The sequence below is a fragment of the Aspergillus karnatakaensis genome (genome assembly GCF_047715665.1).
Source record: "Aspergillus karnatakaensis strain CBS 102800 unplaced genomic scaffold BJY04scaffold_3, whole genome shotgun sequence".
In the NCBI taxonomy this organism is placed as follows: Eukaryota; Fungi; Ascomycota; class Eurotiomycetes; order Eurotiales; family Aspergillaceae; genus Aspergillus; species Aspergillus karnatakaensis.
Window position 1 is genome coordinate 864,894 of NW_027395715.1, and position 18,183 is coordinate 883,076.

Sequence of the window (18,183 nt, forward strand, 5' to 3'; positions counted from 1 at the left end):
GACCGCGCTGTCCCTCGTGTGGTGGGCCAGGGGGGATCTGTAGATGTGGGTGGTGATCGTGATGATGATGGTGTGGACCTCGAGGACCGGGTGGTCGGTTGTTATCATAAGGCGGCGGTGGAGGGCCGTGAGGATGATGATTGTGATTGTGGTTGTGATGATGAGGAGAGTGAAGAGGGTTTCCGTGTCCCCATGGTCCGTTCGGGCCGTTTAGGCCGCCTGGGTTGGAATATTGCTGGTGGCCGTGAGGAGGGCCGTGGTTTCCTGGTGCCGGTGGTGGTGGTGGGCCGGTTGGGGACTGGTGTTCGGGGCCGTGGTGGCCATGGCCGTGATGGTGGTGGTGTGAGAACAGCCCCATGTTGATTTTTTTTCGAGTGCGAGTGTTTTGTAACCAAGATAGCGAGAAACGTCGTGGGAGGAGAGTCTTTAAGTATCAGAGCGGCGGACAACACGTCATGAAGCACCAGCCCCAGCCCCAGAGCGGAGTGGATTCCGGAGCAGTTGACGGTTTGGGTGATGGAGCCCTAAACAGTTATACAGTTTTACTACGTACCTGTTACTGTTTCTGGGTGAGCGTGGGGCTCTGTCAAGGCTTAGCTTTTGCTTGAAATCCGGTAGCCTGCACGTGGATTTCGTTTAACTTCGTTCCATGTTCTTTTTTGTGGTGCTACTCTACCAGGGCTTTAAAGATGGATTCTTCAAGATTCAAAGATGCACTGTTGACTTCAGTCCACCAGTCGCCTTACATAGATTTAACCCCGAGAAATTAAACTGAAGAATATGCAATCTTTCGAAACGTTGACAAACAGCTCGCGGCGGGAGCCACAGTGGGGACGGCGTGTACGTACTGCACCCCACCTGCACTCCGGCAGCTTCAACTCAGCCCTACCGAGCCTTCCGAGAGCAAGAATAGATAAAACAGGGGAAGTCGAATCCACAGCTCGCGTGTTCCGAACGCTCGCTGACGTACGTTTAGGTTGGAGGGAAAGTGTAGTCCGAGGTAGGGTACCCGGCATCAAAACCTTGCCCTAAGTTGCACGTTATTTAGGCTCAATGTTGATATAACTCAACGATTGACGCTCAACGTAAGGGAATCGAGATAAACTGTAGGCAACAGCTAGCAAGTAGTTTTCTGCCTAGCCCCGACACGCTTGGTGCTCGTATTCGAAGCGGTGATCCATCCTGCCGTTTCAACTCCAGCTTAACGGCCAACCTTCCAGATCTCCAAACATCTCTGGGCTCAACAACCAAAGCTCGTTTTCAGAATCTCACCATCATGGATACCCTCTCCGACTCTTTGCTCACCCGCATCATCGACTACCTCCCAGCATCAGATCTCCTTACCTTATTCCGAACAACCCCCCGTCTCCGCCACCTCGCAACACCCTCGCTCCAAAGTCGTCTCAAATCCACCGAACCAACCAACAACCTCTCAATCCTCGACCACACAATCGAAACCAACAACCTCGCTGCCATACACACCCTCCTCACTACACCGACCCTGCAAGAGGCCATACCTCCCTCCTCCTACGCCCGCGCGATCCGCATCGCCATAGCAAAAGGCCGCTTGAACATCCTGAAATTCCTCATCGGTATAGACGAGAAAGTGCCTGGCAGGAACCCTCTCAGTCGCCTCCTAACCACCGACGAAATCACCCAGGGTTTCCACGCCGCAGCTATACAGGGCCACATCGCCATCGTGGACTTCCTAATCTCGCTCGGGAATCTCGATCTGCCAGCCATGGAGAAGAGCTTGATCCTGCACGATGTCGTCGAATTCAACGAGAGAAACATGGCGGTTTTTCTTCTAGACTCTGGGTTCCCGGTCTCTGCCCTTGACGAAAACGCCTCAACGCCTCTCCATCGCGCGGGACGATTCGCGAATCTTCAGATGGTGCAATTACTCCTGACCTATGGCGCGGATGTCTCTATCGCTGATAAGCAGGGCTGGACGCCACTTATCCAGGCTATCGCGTTGGGGAGGGATGATCTGGACCTGGATGCTCGAAGGAAACCCGAGGCGGATAGCCTGGGTATTGTCACTCTTCTCCTTGAGTCTGGAGCGGGTGGTACGATCTCAGCGGGCGATGAGAATGGGTTGACGGCATTGCACTACGCAGCGCATTTTGGGTTAACTGAGATCGCAGAGCTGCTTATCCAACACGGGGCTGATTTATCAGTTCGAGATATCCAGGGTCTTACGCCGGTGTTTCGAGCGGCTGTTGCGGGGAAGGGGGGTGTTTTTGATCTGCTTTATACCAGGTCAAGCCCAGAAACAGAAGCGCAGGCACCACCAGATGGTAAGAGGGTTCTGAGTCTAACACTTGCGATTGAGAATCGGCAGGCAGAGATCGTGAGGTTTCTTGTTGATGCTGGCGCGGATCTTTCCCTCGCCACGCGGATGGATAGCATGAGGAAGCGGACGCCGCTAGAGCTTGCTGTTGCGCGCGGGTTTGAAGAGATTGTGCTGATTTTGCTAGATGCGGGTGCGGATGTTTCGGATCTTGATGATGTGGAGCGGACGCCGTTGCAGCTGGCTGCTTCGGAGGGGTATGAAGATATTGTTTGTACCTATCTTGATCGAGGCGTTGAAATTAATATTCGAGGTGAAGATGAGGGGACGGCGTTGCATTATGCTTGCACAGGAGGGCATGTTGAGATTGTTTCCATGCTTATTGACGCGGGTGCTGATCTCTCGATGAGAGATGCGGCTGGATGTACGCCGCTACACTGCGCGGCGAATTGGGGTGAGGAGGGCATTGTGAGAATACTTATAGATGCAGGCGCGGATCATTCCTTGGGTGACAATCATGGCTCTACGGCGTTGCACTATGCTGTTGGCGAGGGGCATGTTGATACCGTTAATATATTGATCAAAGCAGGGGCGGATATCTCTGCGAGGGATAACTATGGGCGAGCGCCGTTGCATGATGCAGCCGGTGTTGATAATACGACTATCATTCGGCGGCTGTTAGATGAGGGCGCTGATGTTGCGGCTACCGATGAAGACGGGCAGACGGCGGTTCATGTTGCTGCTTCCTCGGGATATCCTGATGTTCTTGAGACGCTTATTGCGGCTGGGGCAAATGTCTTTGCTGTTGATGGCAGGGGATGCACTGCTTCGCATTGTGCGGCGAGCGGTGGGTTGGAGGGGGTTGTTCAGTTGCATCAGGAAGACGGGGGGAGGTTTTGTGCGCACTTGCAGGGTCATCTTCTGGTTGGGGAGATACTTTTTGCAAAGGGGGTGGATTGGGATCAGGAGAACCTGACGGGGGATACAGTGATGAATGTTGCATGGAGGATTGGGTTTCAGGGGTTTTTGAAGGCTGTTGTTGCGTTTCAGAGGAGGAAGTTGGGGATGGAGGAGTAGACCAGTATATATCTTACACACACCTTCCCCTTATAAGGTAATAAAACTGACTTATCCTGGAAGTTTCTTTGGCAAGGCTTCGGCCTCGCCGGGGCGGTTTCAACAAATCCAGTCAGGGCAGTACGGCTCTCATTGACAGGCCATGAGCCGAACCACGTATGCATGTCAGCTCTTTGCACTGCAGCAGCTAATCCCAAATTAGCCACGCAGATCAATCAGCTCAACATCATTCTTTCCGTTGTATCCCTCGCTCAGAAGCCACTGTCGGTCCTGCAACTCGAGTTGATTCTCGAACTCCTTCTCAAGGAGGAGGTATTGAATCTGGAAGAGGACTTCCGAACTGTATACGCCTCATTGTTTCTGCTGCGGCCCGACACCAGCGAAGATCAAAACCTTTATGGGAATACTGACATTGTCGCATTGCGGCACAGCTCTTTCTACGAATTCTTTAGAACCGCCAAACAGGCCGGTCCAGTCGGTGTAGACGTGGATCAAGCCCAAACCAGGTTTGTCTACGTTTTGCTCAGCGCTCTCGCAAAGCGCCGCACCCCCTGCACCAACAAATACTTAGGGCCCCTGGCGCTCTATGCCCAGAGCTTTTTTTCGACTCATTTCGAGCGCGCAAGACCAATAAGAGCCGGCAAATTACACGAGCACATCTCAACACTGCTTCACGAGCTCTTCAGCAATAGAGAATGCAAGGGCTGGTTTCTGGAAAATCGTTACTGGGGCTACGTTGGGGATTACTGCCTCTACCCCAGCGCACGCTTTACCGAGGTCGTTGGATTCTGGCTTGTTAGCGAAGACTTGGAAACTATCAACGAACGGGCGGATATGACTCTGCAATGGCTTTTTCCTGAGACACGACGTGGCTTTGAAGACAATTCTCGCGAGTCCGCTGTCGCGAGTAATGCTTGCTCGTTCACAGTTCTCTTCTCTTACATAATTGGGTACCTCCATCAAGAGTGGCTTGAGCCCCCTGAGATTAGACCCAGTGATGGGCTGCCGGCCGCTGCCGCTGCTCTGTCGATGTTCTACCATGACATAACCGCAGCGTGTACTGGGGAGAGAGAAGACAGTGGTATCGTGGGTATTAAGGCACTAAAACATGGCACTGCGGAAATCCTTGCTGCTGCCGAACTCCATGGGCCTGAACGAACGCCCCTCTGGCATGCAAGAGTTGGCCAAACTCTCCTGTCAATTAACTGGATCCGAGAGTCTCTGCAGCATTTTGAGCTTGCCTTGAACGAAAACCACAGGATACCGATTCTTCATGCGCCCTCGCTTTCTGTCATTCATAGGGACATGTCGCGTGCATATGGTGCCATTGGGAGACATGTGGAGGCTTTGGAGCACTATGAGCTATCGAAGTTAATCGTCAAGGATACGGAACACGTCAAATATGGGGTGGAAAGCCAGGCTGGACAGTTGCTCAATCTAGCACGATTGAAACATCGCGCGAAACGGACGAGTGACGCCGCTGCAACAGCGAATGAAGCCTGGGAATTGGCGATCAGAGCAGAAGAGGACGATGCTTACTGGTATCCGAATTTTCGTTTGTTCTTCAACATATTTCTTGAGCTGCGCCAGGAACAGCATCTCCGTTCGGCGTTTGATCGTGCCTTCGAGTTCTATAATAGCCCTCGCCATCACCGTATCCATGGAAGTGATTTTGCACGTTTTATCCTCGGAAACATGAGCGTAACACCTCGCAGAATATACCGGCTTCTTCAGCTTGTGCTGAGTCCCGACGATCATGCGCATTTGCAATGGCTCTCCACTTCCCTGCAAACAGTGGATACATGGCTGTGGGATCAGAGAAGGATTCCAATAGTCAGGTGTCTTCTGGCAACATTGCTGTTCTCTAAAGGCCGAGAGAATCTGGGCGTTGACCAGTGGTCCCTTGTTGCCAGCCTCACTGAGGGAGACAATGACATCCATAACATCTATGGATTGTTTCGGTATCCGCGAGCGCTTTCAACTGGCCACCTGGTGACTGTTTGTCTGGAACGGCCAGAGCTCCCTCCCAGCCTGCGCTGCCCCTTAACACTGCGATCAGTCGACCAGGCAGACGATGCCTGTTTGATCCTCTCGACTTGGTTCCGGAAGCATCAAGATGTCAAAAAATGCCCGAGAGGCACTCCGCTGGCGCGTGAAGCACTGCATCGCCATGCTGTCCGATGACGACATTTTGAACGATCACCATGCCTACAGAAGTCTGTTCACAACATTTGTGGTTTCTACTGAAAGCCACAAGGGCCGCGAAGGGGCGTTGTATCTGATCAAGGCGCACGAAGAAAATATACGGGGTTTGCATGAGATTGCGATCCAGTCTCAGAGGGCAAGTCAGGATCCCACAAAAGAAGACACCAGATTACCAGAGGGCAGCAATGCACCTCACTACCACACAGATAGTAGCGACGATCTTGCCGACCACCTTGATGATCTGGGTCTGCGGTTCTTCGGCGACGAGTTGGACGAATGCTCGAACTGCTGGAAGGGCATGGCGAATATCCACTTCTGGTACTTTTGTCGCTCGTGTCCAAAAACGATGCTGTGTGGCTGGTGCTACCGTGAGCTGCGATCTGCCGATAATATACCAGCATCTTTACAGACTTGTATCTCTGAGCACGAATTCTATCATACTGGAGGGTTCCTTCGCCCTTCGGAGATGGTGGATGAAGGGAAGGTGCCGCTTATCTCGGCGGAGGGGGAGAGGCAAGTAATCTGGGTGGAGGAGTGGAAGGATAGGCTTGCGGAGAAGTGGAAGACGCGAGAGCTTGAGCTTGAGCATGAAGGGGGGTTCTGGGCTTGGGGTATACGAGTCTTGCCTGAGCCTCAGAGAACACGATGGGCAGCTTTTTTCCAGGTGTGATAGGAATGGACATTGGTATTAAGAAGGAATGTGGCAAGAGCAGCAGCAATTGTAGATAGTCTACATCAGACAGCGACCTCAACCAACAAGTTGGGGTGTTTCCCAGGCTGGACGGATTGAACAAGGCCGGGATGTCCTCGCTTTCGCAGTTTCCACTGCACGTCCGGCCACATCGCATCCTAAGGTACCTCTAAACCCGCGAAGTGAGTAATCTGATAGGTGATGGGTCAGCTTAATAAGACTTGCTCTTTTAAAAATGAAATTTTGATTGATCTACGTTGAGTGTTACGTGAATATATAGTTAGAGCAAGTGGCACGTGCCCAGGTGGTTCTCGTCGCAACCTGGTTACAACATCATCCATCCTCACCACCTCCATCTCCAGCTTCATCTCATCTCATCCATCTCACTTCAACTCCGCGTCTCTCCATCGGTGACCCTGCCAGTGCAAGAATGCCGTCGGAAGAAAACTAGCCCCCATAATCAACGCTGCCACAACCCCCGAGCTATTCGCAATCCCCACGCTCTCAAACATCGACGTGAACCTGTCCCAGTCAGCAAATAGCACCATCGAGAGCTAGGAGGAAACAAACCAAAAAGGCCCAATAAACCCCCACGTCGACCTTACAAAATTAATAAACACCCCGACACTCCCAGCATCCCTTGGATAGATATCAACCGCATACGTCGTCAACACCGTCGTCACAACCTGGTTCCCAAACGCCGCAACCCCAGTGCCCACAATTGGCGACACAACCCAGCGGCCCTGCGCTGCTTGCTCCGTGCAAACCAGAAATACCACCATACCGGCTATCGTCACCAGAAACCCGAAATAGCTAAGCCAGAGCCGGAACTCCGGTGGTGGGTGTGTGTGGATTCGGCGCGCGCGGATGTTCATCCATAGATCAGACATGTACCCGCCCATTTGCTCGCCGATGAGCGAACCGATAATCAGACCGAGGAATTGCAGGCCAAGTTGCTCAGCATTGAGGGCGAATTTCTGCTGCAGCAGCTGCGGGACCTCGACGGAGTTGAGCACGGAAGCGAAGAGGAAGACCATGCTGTATGCGACTGCGGCGAGGAGAACGGGGATGTTGGTGAAGAGGGAGAGCGGGTGGAGGAACTCGGTGATTGTGAACGGGGTCGGATCGATTCGGGCGACGGTCAGGTATTCCCGCTTGAATGAGGAGGAGGAGGGGCCGATGTAGCGGGTTTCAGGGCCGAAGAAGATATACAGCGCGAGTTGGCAGGCGTTGGTCTGTGAGGTCGGTTAGCTTGGTGGGATAAGGAGTAAAGGGTGGATCCTTACGATGGCTAGGATCCAATAGATCCAGCGATATCCTACTCGCTCGGCGACGAACCCGAAGATGAATGGCCCTATTGGTACGCCGAGGGTTACCATGACTGTCCACACGCCCATGTACCGGGCGCGCTGGTGGCTGAAGAAACTTTCCATTACGACAGCGCTGCCGAGTGCCATGGCTGGCGAGATGAAAAATGCGACCAACGCCCGGCACGCAGCCATGGATGCATAATCTGGACTCTTCGCACAGCCGATGTTGCAGACGCAGCTAAGGACCAGAGACAGAAGGAAGATCAAGCGGCGGCCGAATCGGTGGGAAAGCGGCTTCCAGAGTAGCGGTGCTGCACCGAGGATCGCTATCTGGAGAGAGGTGAGATAGCTTACTCGCTGGATGGACACCCCGACGTCTTCTGCGATCTCCTCGTAGGCAGGGATAATAGCAGCCGCTGTGAAAGTGCCCATGCAAGCGTGGAAAGCAACGAGCGCCAGATTGACCGTTTTCTACCTCGTCAGCATTGAACAGTAATCCATAACTGCCCGGAATCGAGCTCACCTTCCAGGAAGGCCAATTGTACGGATCAGCCGGGTCCATGCTAGGGACTGGGTCGAGATCCAGCGTGCCATGGCGCTGCAAGAGGTACGCCTGGTGCTGCTCAGAGAGTCCACTCCCTTCAGAAGGACTCTGTCCACCTGCCTCCTCCACCTGAGCGGACTGTGTTTTTTCTAGAGTATTCATCGCGTCTGTTGCTATCTTCTTCTTTCTCTCAAAGTGGATTCCCACTCGCGGGGCCCCAGGCCTTCTATACCACCCCAACACTCCCTCCCAAATTCTCCGCGCGGAGAGATTCCCCAACAAGTGGATCATTGTCAACCGACACTGCCGTTCTGTATCCACCTCGCTGGCCTAAAGCTGGAGATAGCAGGGATTCCGGGGTTAGTCTACCCCAACCGTCCTATCGTGGATCTGACAGCGCGGACGGTGGATCTTCATGACGCCGCCCGGTAGATGGACGCGAATTCCATTGCCGTTTCTTCGGAGGCCGCTCGGTTTATTGAATGCCGACTGCTCGCTTCTTGGGTAGGACTTGAACAAGCCTGCTAAGACTTGACACTAATGTCGTGGCTGACATGCTTGTCTTTGGGTGGGCGCGGGGTTATTCCGAGGTTTTGGTGTGCATTTGCCGAGGTGCTTCCGATGTTCGTTTGTGCGAGATGAAAAATGCATGCGTGGCGAGCTTGGATTAGTGCTGATATTTCTTATATGGCTTGCCTCTGGCTGGTCTGGGAATGCTGGCTTGCGTGGATGAGGTACAGGGCGCCTTAGGACCGACGTGGGCTTACTTGTTTAGCAGGTCTCAGGCCGCCGATGATCTCGCCTGTTGCTATTTTTGCCTGATACTGATATTTATACGGTGCAGATCGACGTGGCGGTGTTCAGACTTGAGGTGGACGAACTTCCGTCCGAGGCCTCGATTCCCGCCACACGACCTGGAATTGGTAGGGGTATGTTTCCATGAGCTTGCGCGCTGATTTTCGCATCATGCGCTCGAGCACGGGGTATGCCAAAGTTTACGGATATCACGACGTCGCATTGGTCGAGTTCTCCCAAGCCTGCAGGCCTCAGTACATAGTTCGGCTCGCTAGGAGTTTCCGATGGAGTGAAGCAGCATCTCGCATTGATGCTCGAGCGCATGTTCAATAAGCTCGTTCAGATGCTCGAGCTCAAGCAATCATTGACCCCTAAGTCTGCCAAGTAGTGTTCTCGTTGCAGGTAAAGTGCATATGGCCGTTGGTTCATTGCTGATTTCCAGAGGTTGGTGAATTTACGCATGATGGGGTTATCAAAACAGCCAGTCTGTCAGGATTTTCAAGGGCATCTACATTCTTACATTCCCAGCGGCATATCTCGATAGCCGTTGATACACTGACACTCCGAAGTGTGACTTGGTTGGCCCTTCGGAGCCGATAATGCTCCGCTCGTACTGTCAAAGGAGACCCTCGCTGCAGTCGGCGCCGTCGCTTTCACGACGCTCTGGATATGACGAGAATGGCGCAGGCCTACCTCGCATGTCGTCGCAGAGTACGAGGATATGACCAATGCATCTCGTGTCTAGCCGTCGATCATTTTCGGTCTCTTGGTAACCCATACAACGCCAATCTGCGGTTGATCGTGGCCAAGTTTGGACACGAGGCTCCAGAAACACGAGTATCAGATGTCAAGGTTTGGTACCATCCCAGACAGTTGCATCCTTAGGTGCCCCTGATCATCTCAAGCCCACACGTGCATCTTCTTCATCTCCTAACGGGCTCGTGGAGTGTTTCCAAATCGGGCTTCATTATGCGTGGCCTTGTATAAGACTTCGATCAACCCTCTCTACTGTTCCTTATCCAGACAACTACTTTTGCGTCAACAAGATGCGTCTTTTGAAGCTCCTCCCCCTCCTGGCCACCGCTGCCCTTAGCAAGGTCGACGACCCTGCCGCCGACAAAGCTCAATCCCACCAAGAATATGCCCTCTTCCGCAGCGCCAACATGGCCGGAGCCGACAAGCTCGCCAGCGGCATTGGCTTCCACTCCTTCCGCATCCCCGCCGTCGTCCGCACCCAAACCGGCCGCCTCATCGCCTTTGCCGAAGGCCGCCGCCACAACGACCGCGACTACGGCGACATCAACCTCGTCTACAAACGCACTAAAACCACCGCAGGCGAAGGCAAGACCATCGGTGACTGGGAAGGTTTGCAAGAAGTCATTGGCTCCGGCGACGGCACCTGGGGCAACCCGACTCCCGTCGTCGACGACGACAACACCATCTACCTCTGGATGAGCTGGAACAACGGCAGCTACAGCCAAACCGGCAAGCCCCTCCACGACGGCACCCCAACGCAGCCCGTCGACTCCACCTGGGAAGGCCGCCGCCACCTGTTCCTCACCACCAGCAAAGACGACGGCGAGACCTGGTCCGAGCCAGAGCAGTACACCAAAACCCACACCCCCGCCGGCCAAGCCTGGGACGCTGTCGGCCCGGGCATCGGCATCCGCCTGTCCACCGGCGAGCTCGTCGTCCCCGCGCAAGCCCGCAACCTCATTGCCCGCGGCGAGCCCGGAAACCGCAAGTGGGAGATGCAACTCGTCCCGGGCGGCGGCTCAGAGGGCACAATTGTCGAGCTCCCCAACGGGCAACTCCAGCGCAACGACCGCAAGTCCGGCGGGTATCGCATCGTCTCCTACGGGTCCATCGACGACGGCTTCGGCGAGTTTAAGCAGGACACTGGCCTTCCGGACCCGGGCTGCCAGGGTTCCATCTTGAGCTATAACCGCGGCGAAGACCTCAACCGCACGATCTTCATGAATGCCGCTGACAAGAGCTCCCGCCGGACTATGCGCGTGCGTGTGAGCTATGACGACGACGCCGGCAAGTACAACTACGGTCGTAAGCTGTCTGATGCGCCCGTTCCCAACTCCGGGTTTATGGGCGGGTACTCGAGTATGGTCAAGACGGGGGATTACCATATTGGGGCGTTGGTGGAGTCGGATTGGTACAATGATGGGAGTAATGGGGATTCGTATCGGACCATTCTGTGGAGGAGGTTTAATCTTTCTTGGATTTTGAACGGGCCTAATAACTAGATGAGGGAGTTGTTCTGAGCCTGGCCAGCCTCGATAAATCAGGTACGGTGGACTTCGGGTGTCGTGTATATAGCTATTGGATATTGGTTTCCGTTCCATGTCTTGCCCTTATTGTTTGAGCTCCCCTTTCCCCTTCGAGCATGTATTCTCACTACCTTTCTATACGGAACCCATTTCTTTACCCTCACATCCAGAGCTCTCCTGCACTCTGTACTCTTAGACCTTCCTCCCTCTCTCATCCTATCGCTAACCTAACCCAACTGCCCACTCTCTATCCTTTCTAGATATCCCCACATCACACCAAAGTTACCGCTAAGCCCGCTTCTCTTCCACTCTCCTGAATTCAAAGAGCACTCCTACAATACGCACCGAATGATAGTTTCGGTTTCAACCACTTCAATCCAGACAGCTGCTGACTTAGCACATCACATGATAGCAGGCGCTTCTGGACAGGGGTGACTGACTGTTTTGTTTGCATCTTCCACTCTCCTCGATCATCATCATCATCGCCATCATCATCATGCGCAATCGGTCCGCCCCCTCCAGAGATCATACAGCGGTATCAAGCGATGCAGGAGTACAGATGGCCGCAACCTGTCCGTCGAGAAGATGGGAGAATATGCGAGACGGCCGATGAGTACTTCGGCGGGCCATTCTTCGACAGCACCGGTAAGTTCAATTGCACTTGTTCTCATCTCAGAGAAATCAGTACCATACTCACGAACCGTCTCCTATAGGCCGCTTCCTGTACGAAAACCTACTCCCCAACCCGAACCTAGCCGACACAGTCTCCTCCCTTGAAGGCGAGGAGAAGGAATCGTTCCTGGATCTCGCCAGGGGAATGCTCGTCTGGCGGCAGGATGTGAGAAGATCGGCTGGCGAGCTGGCAGGGCATCCTTTTCTTCAATTGAAGCAGACAAACGCCTGACTTTGCGCGCGTTTGCTGCTTTTGTCATCGTGATCCAAACTAGGCAGCTGTTTTTTCATTGAAGCCGTTGGGAAACGCGTTTGAGTTTAGCATGCTTGCAGCCGGTGTCTGATCCAGACGGTAACGTACATGACTTGGGGATATAAAGTGGTGTGTGTGGCCAGGCAAACAGGCTAGTCCTCTCTCAACTGTTCTCTTTCTTATAATATATCCCGAGCCTCTAGGTCTGCGAGGATCACCCAGCTCCACCTAAGGGGAAGTGGCAATTTCCAGACATCGAATTTATTTCCACGCAGGACCAAACAAGGGCGATGCAAGAAAGACCCAGATCCAGGACGAGCACATTCTCATGGGTAATCATGGTAGAAATACCCATGGTTCTGTAGGGTTCCTGAAAACCCTAACATTCCAAATCAGAATACAAGTTCCGCGGACCATGAATACGCTGCTTTTTTGTTGGGACGGAGAGACTGAGCCTGGAGTGAGAGTCCGCTAAACCACAGAGTCTGCATTGGTTACCTCCTTAGATACGTCTTACAGGTCCACAAGTCCAAGTTATTTGCGTCGCATCGATCTCTTGGGCCGTGACTTCAGACAGAATGAAAGAGGGGGGAAAAGAGAGAAAAAAAAAAAAAAGAATGACCTACGCAGGGATCGAACCTGCAATCTCTTGATTCGTAGTCAAGCGCCTTGCCATTGGGCCAGCAGGCCAGTTCTTGGAGTTTGCTTCTGTTTTCTGTTATATAATCTTAATGGAGCCCCAAAGCTTGTCGCGATGTGACTGTCCTCCGAGCACCGATGGTAGAGATGCAAGCGAAAACAAAAGACACAGGCTTCCACGGCCAAGCCTGGTCTATTTACATTGCCAGCAAGACTGAGACAGGCCCAGCGTGCAGCGTGTAATTATCTACAAGTACAAGTACACCAAGAGTGTCGGTATACACCTTCGAATCCACCATCCTCAATGCCCTAGTTATATATAAGCCAGCCATACCTCTCCTCCCCCATCAGCACAAAAACACCTCCATATTCCCAACCACCTCACTCTACTCCTGTCAGCATACTCTCAAGGAAAGGAAAGGAAAGATAAAACCAACCATATAAACCAAATTCCTCCCCCTCACCCTCCACCCACCCTCAACCCTGATCCAAAAATCCTGATACTGCCCGTACGCCGTCGCAACCTGATTCGTCAAGCCCTCTGCCGTCCCAAAATGCGCCGCCTGGTAATATGTCACGCTGACTGCCTCATCCTCGTTGAGGATATCAATCACCTGCGTCCCGAAACTATGCTGCGTTGTTACGCAGGCAAGACTTGTGGAGAGGACTTCTTGGATATTGGACAGCGGGGATAAGATGCCGAGAGGCGCGGAGTAGTTTGCGATGATGTCTGGTGTGAAGATCTGCGAGAGGGCGGCGAAGTTCTTCCCGTCGATGGCGAGGGGGTACAGGGCGAGGGTTTGGCGGATGGATTCGGTTGCGATGAGGTCGGCGGGGGAGAGGGTTGAGGGGGGTGGGAAGAGAGTCGGGAGGGAGGGGAAGGGGAGGACTGTTGGGGTTGTGTTTGGTGGTGATGTTGATGTGGTGTTTTGAGCCAGGGCGAGAGTGAGGCTGCTGAACAGCGAGAAGAGGTTCAGGTACTGCATCGTGAATGACAGATCAAGAACTGTACTAAATCGATAGATCAAAGCTTCCCCAGGAAAGACATGGGGGCCGGAACGAGGTCGGTTTTATAGCTCTCCGCGACAAGTGAACTTAGCGGCAGGTACGGAGTACTAGGTACCTCCATGGTCTAGCTGGAGCCGAGATTAAGCCATCCAGTGTTCCAATCAATCCTGAAACCGACCGGCGGGCACGTTCTCCAACCCCCCTGTCATATCAATGCAAGATAGTGCCGCTACACCGCAACAAGCATTAGCGCTTACAGGGTTCACTAGCCCCTGCGCCAGCCAATACTGTCAGTGGTCACCCGGCACTCCCGCCGGCACGGTCTCTGCCGTCTATCTTGGGGGCCGTTTCGATGCATTTGGTTTAGGCTTGGTGGCGGCATGGCCGAATCAAGGCTCCCGTGCGGAGGGATTGGCGCCACTGGCGCTGAACAAGCCGGGAGTCGTATTTAGCCAGAAGACATGACAGGCTGGGATCTTTCTCGAAATATGTACTTCTGCACGCTATGTCGTATGGGGCAGTAGACACTTAAGATTCCGCCCCTACCCATTCTTCAAAGTCCAAGAGTCATGCAGGTTGATGCAACACACCATCACCCTCCCCATTCATATAATTCTTCACGCCCCAGATGCCGCTCTAAATCCCCTCGGACTTCTACCTCCCTGCAGGCCCGGCCTGACTGTCGGTCGAGAAATCAAGACATGAAATGAAATAACAAGCCAAAGACATCCAACCCGAAATGTCCACCGAATACATCTCGCAAGGCGGCATGAGCGCCCTCATGTGGCTCGGCGTCGCCCTCTCCACCATCCTCGTCGCCCTCCGCACCCGCGTGCAATACACCCACGCCCGCAAATTCTTCCTCAACGACCACTTCATCTTCCTCGCGCTGTGCACGCACATCGCCAGCGGCATCGTCTACCAGCTCGCCATTCCGCCCATGTACGAAGTACAGTACCAGTACACCTCATACATCATCGACCCTGAAACCGGCGAGCTCGACAGCGATTTCATGGCCCGCGCATCGGTGTTCTTGCGGCTGCAGTTTGCCGTCGACTTCCTGATCTGGGGCACCCTGTGGGCGGTGAAGTTCTCGCTGCTGTTTTTCTTCTACCGGCTGTTTGAGTCGGTTCGGTCGCCGGTTAGGGTGTTTTGGGTTGCGATGGTGGGCGTTACGGCGGGGAGTTGGGTGACGTTGGTGGTGTTGCAGTGTTTTGCGTGTGATCCGTTGGGGAATTTCTTTACGTTGGGTATGTTATCTCTTACTAGAGCTGAGTTGATATTATAACGAGAGGGAGGGCAGAGAGGTTAATACGATGCAATGATACTAACCATGGCATGGCAACAAACAGGCAAATGCAGTTCCGAACGAGACGTCTACTACTCGAATCTCGTCTTCCGGTTTACAGTCGGGACTGATATCGCGGGGGATTTGCTAAGTCTGTCTTTCTCTTCTCTTTCTCACTTTTCCCTCCCTCCTCCTCAACCTTGAGTCAGACCAAACCCTAACTAACACCTCTCCCAAAAATACACCCAACATAAGTAACTACCACTAACTTCGATATTTGATTCTATAGTAATGCTCATCCCCTTCCCCCTCCTCCAACACCTGCGCATCCCCCCACGCAAAAAACTCCTCCTCTCACTCCTCTTCTCCCTCCCGCTAATCCCCATCCTCTTCGCCATCCTACGGTTGATCATCGCCAACCCCACCGGCGGAAACGTCGACCCGATCAAGTTCCAGGTGTACAGTATGCTGGAGAACTCGGCGGCAATTGTGACGTCTTGCCTGCCGAGTTTGAGGCTGTTTGTTGCTAAGAAGGGTGTTGGTGCTGGTGCTGGAGAACGAGGAGGAGGTGGGGATCGGAGTGGGAGTGGGACGGTGGGTGGGATGATGTATAAGTACAACTACAGGGAGGGGACGGGAGAGTATTTTCGGAATTGGGGGGGTGTTGGGGTTGGGAGTGAGGCGGAGGTTAGGGTTGGGAGTTTCAGTCGTGGTGGGGATGGGCAGGGGTTTGGGTTGGAGAGTGTGGAGAGGGGGAGGGGGAGAAACAAGGAGAGAAATGGGAGAGGGAGAGGACGGGGGATAGATGGGGATCGAGAGGGTGAGGGTGAGGGTGAGGGTGAAGATGGTGGTGGAGATACAAGGGAAGGGTCGAGGGAGAGTCAGAGACGGATTGTAGGAGGGGATAAGGGGGTGGTTGTTACGAGGGAGTTTTCCGTTAGACGATGAGATACGATTTCAAGAAAAGACCGGTTTGATAGCGTAGATTGTCTTTGAATAAATTCACTTCCTTCAGACCACATCTGCCCCTGCTTGGATAGCAATCTCTATCAACCACTCACTCTACTTTTCTCCAATAAATCGAGTACACCCACCTCCCACCATACTACCCATCACAACACCAACCTAAACCCGGGCTCCCGATCATCTCCATACCCAATAAACCGATTATACTCCCCCCTCGCCTTATCCCGATTGATCTTCCATACATGCAGAACATTAAGCAAAACCCTATACCGCACCAATCAGCCTCAGCCTCACTCTCACGCTCACATCCTACCCAGAAACCAAACAAGAAAGGGAATCAAACAAGAAAGCGCAAGCAAAAACAGAAAATGGAAAAACTCACGCAACCCAAGCATAACAAAGCACCCCGAGCACGACCCCATGACTCCTCCTAAACCGCGGCCTCTCGACATCCCGATACAAAAACGCCGCGACAATGCCCCCGCAATTCGCCAAGCAAACCTGGCCTGCCCCCGCAGCGGCCCTCTTATAATGCCCCGCGGAATTATTCAACACCCACACCAGCAACGGCGGGACCGAGCCGTAGATCCCGGCGCTCATGAGGAATGTCAGCCCGTACTTCGTGACGGAGCTCTCCACGCGCGCGATCAGCGCGTATCCGACTATCGCGAGCGGGAGGGAGAATAAGATGAGGACTCCGCGGAGCTGGAGACGGTCTGAGAGGAGGGAGACGAGGATGGAGAGGAGAGATGCTACCGCGTAGGGGGGCACGGAGAGGAGCTGTGCGGTGTTGGCGCTGTAGCCGAGGGATTGGATGATGGAGGGGAGGAAGAGGCTGAATGAGAAGAGGGCGATGCAGATGGAGAGGTAGCTGGTTCCTGTGAGGAGGAGCTGGAGGGAAAGGAGGCCGCGGCGGACTTCGGACCAGCGGAAGGGTTCGTTCTCGGTGTTGGTGTTGGATGGGGGTTGGTGCGAGGTGTTGAGGCGGGTTAGGGCGAGGGTGCGCTCTTCGGGGGTGAGGAAGGGGGCTGTTGCGAGGGAGTTGGGGAGGAGGGGGTAGGCGGCCAGGGCGAGGAGGCAGGTTATTATCCCTTCGATTATGAAGATCTGGAGCTGTTAGAGTGGATAGGGGGAGATGGGGAGTGGATATAACTACCCATCGCCAGCTTCCGTGGATTGTGGAGGTTGCAGGGATGGCAGACAGGCCTCGAGCGAGGAGGCCACCAAAGGCGCCGGATAGCGAGGCGCTGGAGTAGAAGATACCGACCCGCAGCGCTAGTTCTTCTCTGGTGTACATTGTCGAGAGGAACAACAGGGAGCCTGGGTATAGACCCCCTTCGAACGTCCCGAGTAGGGCGCGGACGACGACAAACTGAGGGTATGTCTTGACGAAGCCAATGCACATGACAACAATCCCGGTGACAAAGACGAGAAAAGGAAGCCAGAACTTGGGCGTCATTCGTTTGATCACCAGGTTCGACGGGAGTTCTGAGACGACGTAGAAGACGAAAAAGATGGCCAGGGCGTTGGCATATTGCGAGTTTGTAAGGCTCAGGTCCTCCTCAAGCCCTAAGATCTTTGCATTTCCGACGTTGGAGCGGTCGACGAAGTTAGCGAGGTATAGGATCGCCAGCGGTGGAAGGACCCTACTCATAGTTTAGGCTTGTAGGGTATCTTATGCAACTGACGTACCTGGTGTCGAGCTTCCATAGCAGTCTCCTTCTGAGTCTCGTGCTGTCTGCATCATTTTCGTCTATCGCCTGCACGGCGCTAGGAAGCCCCAACTCGGATTTTTCTGCCATGCTATGCGGTTGACTGATTGAGAAAGTTGTAAGAGGGAAGATGATCAATTAAATAATATTCTCGTCTTTTAGCTTTGGGTATGTCGCAATGCCTAGCGCTGTTTGGGTGATCTGAGGTTGGAGTAGTTCACCTATACCTTGGGCAAACCGGATCGAAGTAGATCCAGCTTGAATACATTTTCGAGTAGTGATTTTCCCTTATCGCTACTGTAATGGCATCGCCTTAGCACTGATCAATTGCAGCTGTACTTTGAAGGTTAGATGAATGTAGCAAATGCTAGATGTCGTTCATCAGCCTCAAGGTCACTACTACTGTGTTGGAGTAGACCCCGATTATGCCATCGCTCCACGAATTCTC

At 53.5% G+C, this 18,183-nt stretch overlaps 8 protein-coding genes and 1 non-coding gene across 9 annotated transcripts; 5 read left to right on the forward strand and 4 right to left on the reverse strand.

The window, feature by feature from the left end:
• Positions 1–3,532: 3,532 nt before the first annotated feature.
• Positions 3,533–5,456, forward strand: BJY04DRAFT_213474 (uncharacterized protein; the record flags this gene model as incomplete). Its single annotated transcript, XM_073714897.1, has 2 exons — positions 3,533–5,368; positions 5,430–5,456. The coding sequence occupies 2 exons, from the start codon at positions 3,533–3,535 to the stop codon at positions 5,454–5,456; spliced, it is 1,863 nt and encodes a 620-aa protein (XP_073576532.1).
• Positions 5,457–5,486: 30 nt separating this feature from the next.
• On the forward strand, positions 5,487–6,245 carry BJY04DRAFT_213475 (uncharacterized protein; the record flags this gene model as incomplete). The annotated part of the gene is made up of 1 exon (XM_073714898.1): positions 5,487–6,245. One exon carries the CDS (start codon positions 5,487–5,489, stop codon positions 6,243–6,245), a length of 759 nt encoding a protein of 252 aa, XP_073576533.1.
• Positions 6,246–6,649: 404 nt separating this feature from the next.
• Positions 6,650–8,282, reverse strand: BJY04DRAFT_228489 (putative MFS multidrug transporter; the record flags this gene model as incomplete). The annotated part of the gene is made up of 4 exons (XM_073718853.1): positions 6,650–6,788; positions 6,837–7,501; positions 7,553–8,047; positions 8,100–8,282. 4 exons carry the CDS (start codon positions 8,280–8,282, stop codon positions 6,650–6,652), a joined length of 1,482 nt encoding a protein of 493 aa, XP_073576534.1.
• Positions 8,283–9,961: 1,679 nt separating this feature from the next.
• BJY04DRAFT_228491 (putative extracellular sialidase/neuraminidase) lies at positions 9,962–11,232 on the forward strand (the record flags this gene model as incomplete). Its single annotated transcript, XM_073718854.1, has 1 exon — positions 9,962–11,232. The coding sequence occupies one exon, from the start codon at positions 9,962–9,964 to the stop codon at positions 11,171–11,173; it is 1,212 nt and encodes a 403-aa protein (XP_073576535.1). The 3' UTR covers positions 11,174–11,232.
• A 510-nt stretch (positions 11,233–11,742) lies between these two features.
• BJY04DRAFT_213478 (putative protein kinase) lies at positions 11,743–12,101 on the forward strand (the record flags this gene model as incomplete). Its single annotated transcript, XM_073714899.1, has 2 exons — positions 11,743–11,842; positions 11,911–12,101. 2 exons carry the CDS (start codon positions 11,743–11,745, stop codon positions 12,099–12,101), a joined length of 291 nt encoding a protein of 96 aa, XP_073576536.1.
• Positions 12,102–12,740: 639 nt separating this feature from the next.
• Positions 12,741–12,812, reverse strand: BJY04DRAFT_t11. The gene has a single exon. It is a non-coding gene; the product is annotated as a tRNA-Arg (tRNA).
• A 296-nt stretch (positions 12,813–13,108) lies between these two features.
• Positions 13,109–13,747, reverse strand: BJY04DRAFT_213479 (nuclear transport factor 2 family protein; the record flags this gene model as incomplete). The annotated part of the gene is made up of 2 exons (XM_073714900.1): positions 13,109–13,147; positions 13,199–13,747. The coding sequence occupies 2 exons, from the start codon at positions 13,745–13,747 to the stop codon at positions 13,109–13,111; spliced, it is 588 nt and encodes a 195-aa protein (XP_073576537.1).
• Positions 13,748–14,508: 761 nt separating this feature from the next.
• Positions 14,509–16,005, forward strand: BJY04DRAFT_213480 (uncharacterized protein; the record flags this gene model as incomplete). The annotated part of the gene is made up of 3 exons (XM_073714901.1): positions 14,509–15,019; positions 15,122–15,208; positions 15,347–16,005. The coding sequence occupies 3 exons, from the start codon at positions 14,509–14,511 to the stop codon at positions 16,003–16,005; spliced, it is 1,257 nt and encodes a 418-aa protein (XP_073576538.1).
• Positions 16,006–16,169: 164 nt separating this feature from the next.
• Positions 16,170–17,825, reverse strand: BJY04DRAFT_228493 (major facilitator superfamily domain-containing protein; the record flags this gene model as incomplete). The annotated part of the gene is made up of 4 exons (XM_073718855.1): positions 16,170–16,287; positions 16,406–17,130; positions 17,180–17,669; positions 17,716–17,825. The coding sequence occupies 4 exons, from the start codon at positions 17,823–17,825 to the stop codon at positions 16,170–16,172; spliced, it is 1,443 nt and encodes a 480-aa protein (XP_073576539.1).
• Between the last annotated feature and the right edge of the window lie 358 nt (positions 17,826–18,183).